The 9,627-nt window shown below is 49.1% G+C and overlaps 1 protein-coding gene across 6 annotated transcripts; it reads right to left on the bottom strand.

Annotated features, from left to right (window-relative positions):
- Positions 1-2,010: 2,010 nt before the first annotated feature.
- LOC143837258 (interferon-inducible GTPase 5-like) lies at positions 2,011-7,790 on the bottom strand. Of its 6 annotated transcripts, none has more exons than XM_077336872.1 (3): positions 7,656-7,753; positions 5,251-5,352; positions 2,011-4,189 (listed from the first exon to the last, which is right to left on the bottom strand). In XM_077336872.1, exons 2-3 carry the CDS (start codon positions 5,301-5,303, stop codon positions 2,938-2,940), a joined length of 1,305 nt encoding a protein of 434 aa, XP_077192987.1. In that variant the 5' UTR covers positions 5,304-5,352; positions 7,656-7,753; the 3' UTR covers positions 2,011-2,937. The 6 variants fall into 6 exon arrangements, with proteins under 6 accessions (XP_077192987.1, XP_077192988.1, XP_077192989.1 ...); XM_077336873.1 differs by lacking the exon at positions 7,656-7,753 and adding an exon at positions 7,572-7,591; XM_077336874.1 differs by lacking the exon at positions 7,656-7,753 and adding an exon at positions 7,182-7,344.
- Between the last annotated feature and the right edge of the window lie 1,837 nt (positions 7,791-9,627).

The following is a 9,627-nucleotide window of genomic DNA, read 5'->3' as shown; positions in this document are numbered from 1 at the left end:
TTTATACAGATTCTGTAATCCGCCACGAGCCATTCGGGAGTGGCAGGTAAGAAAGAGAGAGAGAGCATAGCCAGCAAAACCAACCCAAAACTCAAAGGTTCATATAAAAGTTCTCTTTTTCATTCCAGTTGTATATATTATCCTGCATTAATATGCAACAAGGTTCCGGTATCGAATACCTTGCTTGCAACAGACTGGATCCATGCTAGGCAGGTGACTACACTGCATGGGAGATACCGCCCAGAGCCGTAGGGAAGGGCGGTATAAAAATATAACTATAAATAAATAAAATAAATAAATTGCTCTACGTGCCACAGATGGTGAGCTTTCCCATTAGGCCCTCAATTGTGCCCCCTTTGGTTTAAATTGTTAGCCGCCTCGAGGCAACAAAAGTCGTGAGAGGCGGGATATAAATCCAAGAAATAAATAAATAAAAACATTTGTTGTCTGTGCTGGTAAACACATGGAATATTAAATGCATGGGGAGTCGTTCTAGATATTGTGCTGGCTCTGTTTCTTTTTGGATGAACTATGCTGTGGCAAAGCAGAGGTGAAACAAGGTACCCAACACCAGAAACTTGTTGCATATTAATGCAGAATAATATATACGACTAGAGTTTTAAAAGGCTATTTTTATATAAACCTTTGCATTTTGGGGTTGGTTTTGCCAGCTATGCCAGAGTGTTTTTTCTTATACCAGTGTTGTAGTCTGTCTGTAACAGCAGAAAACAGTGGGGTCTAGCAGCACCGTTTACAACTAACCCCATTTGTGCATTTGTGAACCTCTTCCCTTGGGGGTCACCATAAGTTGGCTGTAGGTTGGCAACAAAACAAGGTCCCTTAAGAGACCAACAAGATTCTGTGGGTCCTATCCTCTGCTGCCAACAGGAAATGCTCCCTGCCCTCCAAATGAGAATCTTTCAGATATGTAAAGAGAGCAATCATGTCCCATCTCAACCTCCTGTTCTCCAGGCTGAACATTCCCAAGTCCCTCAGCCTTTCCTCATAGGCCTTGGTCCCCTGGCCCCACATCATCCTTAATGCTCTTCTCTGCTCTCAATTTTGTCCACGTCCAAACTAGACCAGGTAGTACAGAAACAAATTTTCTGTGAATTTTTAAACAGTTGAAGGCTATCAATCTCCCCAGTCAAAACAAAACGAGTTCAGGATCTCAATGAAGTAGGCCACCTGGTCCACGGTTTGCATTCCTGGGCCAAAGGCAGTATCAGACCCCCCCCCCCCCAAATTGGGTAGAATTTCTAGTGGGTGATTAATGGATTTCAGATTTCAAATTAAGAGCCAGGGCCTTCTCTGCCCTGGTGCCAGCCTGGTGGAATGCTCCTCCAAGTGAGATCAGGGCCCTGTGGGACATAAAACAGTTCCACAGGCCCTGCAAGACAGAGGTGTTCCACTGGGCCAATAGCCGAGGTCCACAGAACATCAATTCCTGGCCTCCCTACACCAACATCTGTACACCACCTAGTCATGATGCAGTACTTTGTTCTCTGTCCCTCCTGTTTAACATAAAACTGATTTTTAATGTTTTAACTCTAGTTTGTATTAAATATTGTGAGCCACCCTGAGCCATTGGAGAAGGGTGGCTTATAGAAATGTAATAATAATATTACAACCCCCTAGAATCAGAGTTGGAAAGGATTTCTGGGGTCATCTAGTCCAGGGGTAGTCAACCTGTGGTCCTCCAGATGTCCATGGACTACAATTCCCATGAGCCCCCTGCAGCCCAATCTTCTGCAGAATGCAGGAAATTCACAGCTACCTGCCCACCCACAGTAACCCCAATTCCATGCCCAGATGACCCCCACCCCAAATCAGAAACTCCCGCCTGAAGAAAATTTGCCTCCTGACCCCAAAGTGGTAATCAGCATTTCCCTGGGCATGCAAGGAAAGACCACAAGAGCCATCAAGGAATGCTTCATTTAATTTCCCAGAGATCTACCTGCGACTGAGCAAGCCGGTTTGTGAAAATAAAGGCCCCTTCATCTTGAAAAAGTTTTTCACAGTCTTTTATTTTTTTTCTCATTAAAAAGAAAGAATAGTTAAAAAAAGAATTCCACAAGAACTAGAAAGAAGATAGGATGGGAACAGGTTTCAATATTGACTTTTTCTACATTGGAAGCCAGAAGATTTAGGGCTTTTTTTTTGGGGGGGGGGGAACATTGTGCCAGATCAAGGTATTGGTATGTAGGCTGAAGGCCATTAGATGCCCCTTCACTGAAAGAAGTGGAGAGGGGGAAGGCCTTAAGGTTCAAGAGGCTCAGAAGGTGGACTGAAAACCATCAAAAATTCAGGGCTGCAAAGGAATTAACCCACGAGTGTCCACAGAATAAGTATTTTCATACAGTCCTGTAAAACTTCATCTTGTTCCCATGAATTCCAGTTGAATCTTCTGCAGAAGTACAGCACCATACACTAGATTGTTTAAATTAAAAATTGCCAGGGAGATCATATCAAAATTGATCTTCTGGCTCGTCCATGAACGGAACAGCCTCTGCAAAGAGACCTTTAGACAAAACAAGAGTTCTAAGTGCTAAATCTAGGAAGCACCAAGTCTGTAGCACCACACAACAAATTTAAGGCAATTTCATTTGGCACAAACTCATGAAGCTTTAGAAATGGGTAATTTGCAAAAATGCTGGTGAGAGGGTATTGTTAAATCCTTATACCACTTCCTTTTTGGGGGGGATTCCTGGGAGGGAATCCACAAGAACTAAACTTGGCACAAGGAACAGAAATGCAGAAGAGCAAACTCCTGTGACTGGCCAGCATTTCTGGCCTTGTACCCCCTTCCTGCTGATACCGGAAGACACAAGTGCCCAGCTACCAAAGAAAGAAAAAGCTCCTGTTCCTTTCACTGGGGCTGTATTCAGAGAGGAGAATCTGTCCCAGTAGCTTCCGTACAACATACTAAGAACCTTTTCAAATGTCAGATTCGAAGGCCTTGATGAGAACATTGTGAGCGTCGTCTGCTACTTCGTTAAGGGAACTCCAGAGCATGTAGTAAGTGGTTCCAAAGGAGATGCCCCCCGCAGCCAGAGAACCTAATATGGGCACAGTGCTCACAAAATACTCAGCCACCATCAATGCCCCGCCACCGGCCTTGGTGAGCATCTTCAACACCACGTCCTTGGAGATCTCTTTGGCCAGTGGGGACTTAATCGCCGCTTTGATCTCCTCCACAGGCTTGCCCACCTTCTCCGCTAGCTTCTCCAGGGAGTCATTATCCAGGCCAAAGTTCTTGCGGTACTCCGAGAGAGATTTGATCAGGATAGTCACGTCGCAGGCCACGGAGAGGCCCGGGATGGGCACAGCTGCCACGCCGCAGGAGACAGTAGCCAGTTTCCAGATCTGTTTTTGCATAGCCTCCCTCTTTTTGCGCAAGATTTCTAGAGAGATGTTGGGGAGGGCGAGGAGGAAGGCATGCCTCTTGTGGCTGGGAAGTTCTCGCTCCAGGGTCTCCTCCAGCTGCACAAAGTCATACTTGCTCAGCTCCCAGTTGGAAAGGAGAAAGATACGGGGGGATGCCACGTTTTCGGCCTCCAGGCACGCTTGGCAATTCTCCCGGATATGCCGCAAAATGCCCTCCTCGTCGTAGGTGTGCGGCCGGCGCTTTTTGGTGGCCTCCAAGTCCGCGTCGACTTTGGAACGGACAAAATAGAAGCGCTTGCCCATTTTCTGGATCTCTTGGGCCAGACGGGCATGGTTGCTCTTGAAACGCTCAGAGGCAATGACAATAAAGAAGTCGTAGTGGGAGAAGCCCACCTGCTCCAGGTAAGTATCTGACCGGAAGTTGGGCGTGCCGATTCCGGGCAAATCCCAGACTGTCACGTTGGGGTACTTGGGGTGTGGGAAAGGAGTGGGTTTTAATGTCGTCTCCACCACCCCGGTGGCTGCAGCTCCGACGTCTTCGTCTCCTAGGCCTCGGATGGCGTTGACAAAAGAGGACTTCCCGGAACCGGACTCTCCTGTGACTGCGATATCAAGACGGGCGTTTTCCATGGCTTGCAAGTTTTCCATGATCTTGGAGGCCGCATCTGCTATTCTCCCTCCTTCCAGAGCATCTTTAATCTCTTCAATGTCCTCTTCGGTAATGATGTCATATTCCTCTATGAGCTCAGCCCTGCTGGGCAAAACTGCAGGGGGCTGAGCTGTCATTGGATCGAGTCGAGGCCTGAAAAGAAAGGGCAGAGAGAACACAACTTGTACCACGGGACATTGAAAAGAAACAAATCTTTGTTTTACTTGCCCTGAAATTTCCTGGTTGATCTTATGCCAGTTACTCTTTCAGCATAACCTACGTCACAGGGTCAAATGGAAGCAGGGAGAACTACTGCAGCCTCAAGCTGCTGGAGAAAGAGCACAAAGAAAATATACCAAATAAATATATTCTCTGTTTGATATAAGAGGTTTCCTCACACATGGCCCTTCCCAGCAGCACAAACCAAGGATAAATAGGCCAGATAAAACCTGGCAAGGAAGCTGTGGACGAGAGGAGGGGGCTTTCATCTCTGCAGAAGGGTTGAAAAATTTGGAAAGGGGCAAAGATTGGGAGACAAAACTAACCTAGACACATAAAATCCAACCAGTTTTAGGTAATTATTTATCCGATTCTTCAAACAGCTCAAAAGGGTGCAGTTGGTTCTCCTCCTCAGACCCTTACAACAACCCTGTGTGGTAGATTTAAGCTTGAAAACATGCGACCAATCCCAAATCACCAAGAGGCCAAGCAAAGATTTGATCTCAGGTTTTCTTCAGCTATAATTCAGTACTAGTGCTTCTACACCATACAGTCTCTTAACATTTGTCTTCCCTTTAAAATCTTTTGGGGATCCAAATATTCATTTTAACCCCTTAGCCCACGCTGGAGGAAAGCCCACAGTGACATATGCAGGCTAACCTGGATTAAGTCAGAATGAACTCCCATAATGAAGTATTATTCAACGATGGCTCCTCCTCCCTCTTTAATATTATCCTAAAGGAAAGCAAAACCTCCGCCTTTTGCTGACAACAGTTAACAACCCCAGCAAAATCAGGGGCTTTTGCTCTGCAGCGAAGAGCAAAAGTCACCATCTAAATAATTAGCCATGGTTAAGGATGGCAACTATAATTTTGTAATTCTGCAGAGAAACAGAAGGGAAGGCGAACAAGCAAACCTGCCCCACTGCTGTTCCTCAATTTCGTAATCACAGAGGGAACAGCCTCTCAACTTCACTCGAAGAAATAATGAATTACTTTTTGGAGCAGCTTCCGTCGGGCTCAGAGTCCTCTGGTGACTTGGCAGCCATCTTTTACTAGGCCCCAAGCCAGCCTCTTTCCTAGGTCCTTTAGAAGCCGCTGAAGGGAAGAGAGGTGTGGATCTTGGTCTCAGCTCAGTTCGAACAATAACTCACTGAAGCCTTTGCCCTCGACAAAATGGGTGTCTCCCTCCCACCCTTCTCTCCGAATGTCAATGGACTACAATTCCCATGAGCCCCTGCTGGCAGGGGCTCATGGGGATTGTAGTCCATTGGCATTCAGAGCCAGTTTGGCCACCCCTACCTTACATCAGCACAACCCCACCTGCTCCTCGGGCTGCCTGGTGCCCCTTGGCCACTGGCAGGGGATATGGGGGTAGGATTGTCACATCCAAGTTAGGAAACTCCTGAGATTTGGGGACGGAGCCTGGAGACGGCGGCGGATTCAGTGAGGCACAGTTTACCCTCCTAAGCACCCATTTCCTCCAGGGGAACTGATCTCTGTAATCTGGAAATGAGGTGTAATTTCAGGGGATCTCCAAGTCCCATTGGGAGAATGACACCCCTGCCTGCTCCTCATATAGAGCCAAGCCTGTAACTATATATTTACCCTCAAATGGCTGGCATCATTGTGGTTTTCTGTAAACTCAGCAAAAATAATGTTTTTTTTCAGCTATTAAGCTATGTTCCCATAGGCAGCAGTAGTCAAACGGTGGCTCTCCAGATGTCCAGGAACTGCCAGCAATGTGCATTATGCTGGCAGAGCCTCATGGGAATTGTAGTCCATGGATATCTGGAGAGACACAGTCTGGCCACCCCTGCACAGAGTTTGCTAGAGAGTCCTCGACCACATTCTGCTTTGCCAACGACCTCTCACATAGTTTAAATCAGCTTACTGCTTCGAGCTATGAAGTTGGTTTATCAGCTCAAGCTATGCACACTTAAAAGGTAAAGATATCCCCTGTGCAAGCACCGAGTCATGTCTGACCCTTGGGATGATGCCCTCTAGCATTTTCTTGGCAGACTCAATATGGGGTGGTTTGCCAGTGCCTTCCCCAGTCATTACCGTTTACCCCCCAGCAAGCTGGGTACTTATTTTACCAACCTCTGAAGGATGGAAGGCTGAGTCAACCTTGAGCCGGCTGCTGGGATCGAACTCCCAGCCCCATGGGCAGAGCTTCAGACAGCATGTCTGCTGCCTTAACACTCTGCGCCACAAGAGGCTCTCATGCACGCTTAAACTAGCACTAATTTTAACCATCGTGATACCTTACCGATCAGTCTCCCAAAAACCGAACCGGCTCTAAATCGGATACTGCAACTCTAATACCGCAAAGGGAAATGCAACTAGATACTGCAGACCGCCTGTCCTGAGCAAAGGTAACTTATGCCTCGTTTTCTTTTCCAAACAGACACAGATGTATTTTTGGCAACCAGCAGATTGGATTTCGCCCGATTCATGAGCTGTTCTCCCCGCTTCCAAGGCACGGAAAGAATCCCTGCGCAGCTCTCCTAGCTGGTGGGAGAAGCTGCATTCTCGGGAATTCTCCCTCGGTCAAAAACAGGGGTAGACAAACTGTGGCCCTCCAGATGTCCATGGACTACAATTCCCATGAGCCCCTGCCACCAGGCAGGGGCTCATGGGAATTGTAGTCCATGGACATCTGGAGGGCCACAGTCTGCCTACTCCTGGTCAAAACTGTCACAGGGACAAGCGCTCCGTCCTGCTTCGCATCTGATCAGAGTTATATATATATAAAAAAATCGCCGAGGGGGATTTTCCATTCAAGCCAACGCTGCTGACCACACGCCGCCGGTCTGCGATTCTGGAAGGATCCCGAGTTTGGCATCCCAACGCCGGCTGGCCTCGCCCGTCCCGGTTTCCCTTTTTTGCACCCAGCAGCGATTTGCCCAAGCAGGGCGACTCACTGCAAGAACGCCGAGGATGGCTTGAAAGGGGAAAACGAAACCCGACGGCTCGAAGGCAGGCAGGCAGGCAGGTGCAAAGTCCATGCAAAGTCCACCTTTTGCTCCCCACCTGCCGTCCAGGGACGCTCCGGCCGCTTGCAACCGGCCCTCCGGACCCCCGCCCACGACCGCCCCCAGGTTCCCGGCCAGATCCCGGCACCGACCCCCGGCCCCTTTCCCGAACCGCGGCACTTCTGCTCCTCAAAGCCTCTTTGCAACTATTCTTGTCTTTGGCGGGGGAGCTTTTTGCAAAGCCGCCCGGACGGGGCTGCCCCCCGGGGTCCTGCACCCCCGATCCCGGCCTCGCCCTTCGCCCCCACGCGCGCCTCTCCCCCAGCCCGGCCGCCGGACCCGTCGGGAGCAACTCCACGGGTCGCCCACGGAGGGCTCCGACGGCGCTTCGCGGGAGAGCCCAGGCGCCGGGACCCCGCTTGCCTTCGCTTCCTGCTTCGGTGCAGCGGACCGGCGCTTTCGGGCCGGGGGTGCGTGCGCACGAATCGTCGTCGTTCGGCTCCCGGCTGACCCCTGCTGGCAGGCACGCGTCGAAAGCGCCTCTGTGCGCTGCGTGGGGGAAAGGCGCGGGTTTTCAGGGCGGCCGTCGGAGCCAGCGGGAAAGCCCGGCGAAAGTCCGCGGCCAGATCCGGATTCGTCCGCGAAGCCTGCCGCAGGCGGATCCCGACTGCGTCACGTGGAATGGACGAAAGTGAAAGTTACACGGCTTTTTTTCCTCCCAGGGGCGCGATTTCCCATCAACAGGGAGGAAATGGCCAAAGGGGTGGCTGGGCTTCTGTGAGTACCAAATTCGGCAGGAAGATTCGATCTACGATTCGTTCTTTCTTTCTTTTTAAGGGGGTGTCGAGAATTCTGCAATGGTGCGAATTGTTAACATCCCACCGCCCGACCTGTCGCGGCCCCCAAAGCGGTTTGCAGGATCTCCCTCCCCCTATTTGTACCTTTGAAAGAAAATCTTGCCAGGGAGAGGTGGCCGATGCATGCTTCCCCCATGTAAAAGATCGCGCATAGCCGGCGCAAGAAAGTCTGTCTCATCCTTAACTGCTGTGGGCAGGTTTTAAGATATTTGCACGATTGCTCTTAAAGTAAGGTGACCCGATTGTCCAACTTTTGGAGGGACATCTGGGGGCACCTGGCAAATTTTATTTATGTTGAAATTATAATGCCATACTGTACTTATTTGCAGCCAGGGTTTCTCCAAACCCCTGGAGGGATTACTTGGTGTATGTGTGTGTGTGTGTGTGTGTGAGGGGGGGTTAATTTGGTGTGTGTGTGGTCTGCAGTAGCCTTATGCTCACACACAATGGAAAATGGATGGAAGGGAAGAGCTGAATCTGCTGCACTCCCACCATTGGCTCCTCCCATTCCTCATTCAAAGAATTATTCTCAGAGCCCCACTAGCAGAAAGTGGCTGGAGAAGGTCGGTTGCAAGCAAAGGGCTTCAGGTATTGATGTAGGAAAGGACTGTGTCCAATGCCACAAAGTCCAACCCTCCAACAAAACAGCTCCTTTCTCTAGAGAAATTGATCTCTGTAACTTGGAGGTAAACTGTAATTCCAGGGGATCCCCAGGTCCCGCCTGGAGGCTGGCATCCCTAGCCAAGAGCTACTACACTTGGATCTAGTGCAAGGACTGTGCACATACTACACAAGGATGCCTTTCTTCCCCCGCTTCACCTTGCCCTGGCAGCTATTTCTGACCTTGGGGAAGTGTAATCTCAGGTCTTGCTTGGATTGCCAACCTCCTGGTGGTGCCTGGAAATCTCCCAAAGTCACAAGTGATTTCCAAATCACACAGGGGAAATTCCCTTGAGGGGAAATTCCCGCTTTGTCCTTATGACAGCTGAGATGAGATGAACACTTCCTTGTGTGGGTCAAGCAAGGTACTGCACATGTACATATAAAGCTAGTTTCTTATTTCACAAGAAATTTATTTTATTAGTGATAGTGTTATGCAGAGGGTCCCCATGCCGAAGGGCCACCCTCCAACTGGAATATCCAAACTCCACTTATCAAACTGGAAACAAAGAGTCGCACACCAAGTTCTCATATTAAAGGCGTTTTATATGGGAGCATGTCAGCAAAGCCAGCTCATACAGGAATATTTTCCTTTTTATATCCTCTTCTATTGTCTCATTCCCTCATCCCTTCTCCCACTGTCTGAGAGAGAGGAGCTTACAGTCTACGCGTGTCTGCCTTAGGGGGCTAATGCCTTTCAAAAAGTTACAAAAGGAACGTTTTCAGCAAAATCAGAAGATAAGTTTCCACACCTGTTTGTGTTGCGCTTTAGCTCATCAAGTGTGACAGCTAAACTATTTCAGAGAAATCTCCTGAAAATGGACTTCTGCTTTTAAGAAACATCTCCGTGTTGCAGGGTTTGAGTTATGTTGAAGTAT

This window comes from Paroedura picta, chromosome 5 (assembly GCF_049243985.1).
Source record: "Paroedura picta isolate Pp20150507F chromosome 5, Ppicta_v3.0, whole genome shotgun sequence".
NCBI lineage: Eukaryota > Metazoa > Chordata > Lepidosauria > Squamata > Gekkonidae > Paroedura > Paroedura picta.
The sequence above is the reverse complement of the archived record's forward strand: the minus strand, read 5'-3'. Positions and strand labels throughout refer to the sequence as shown.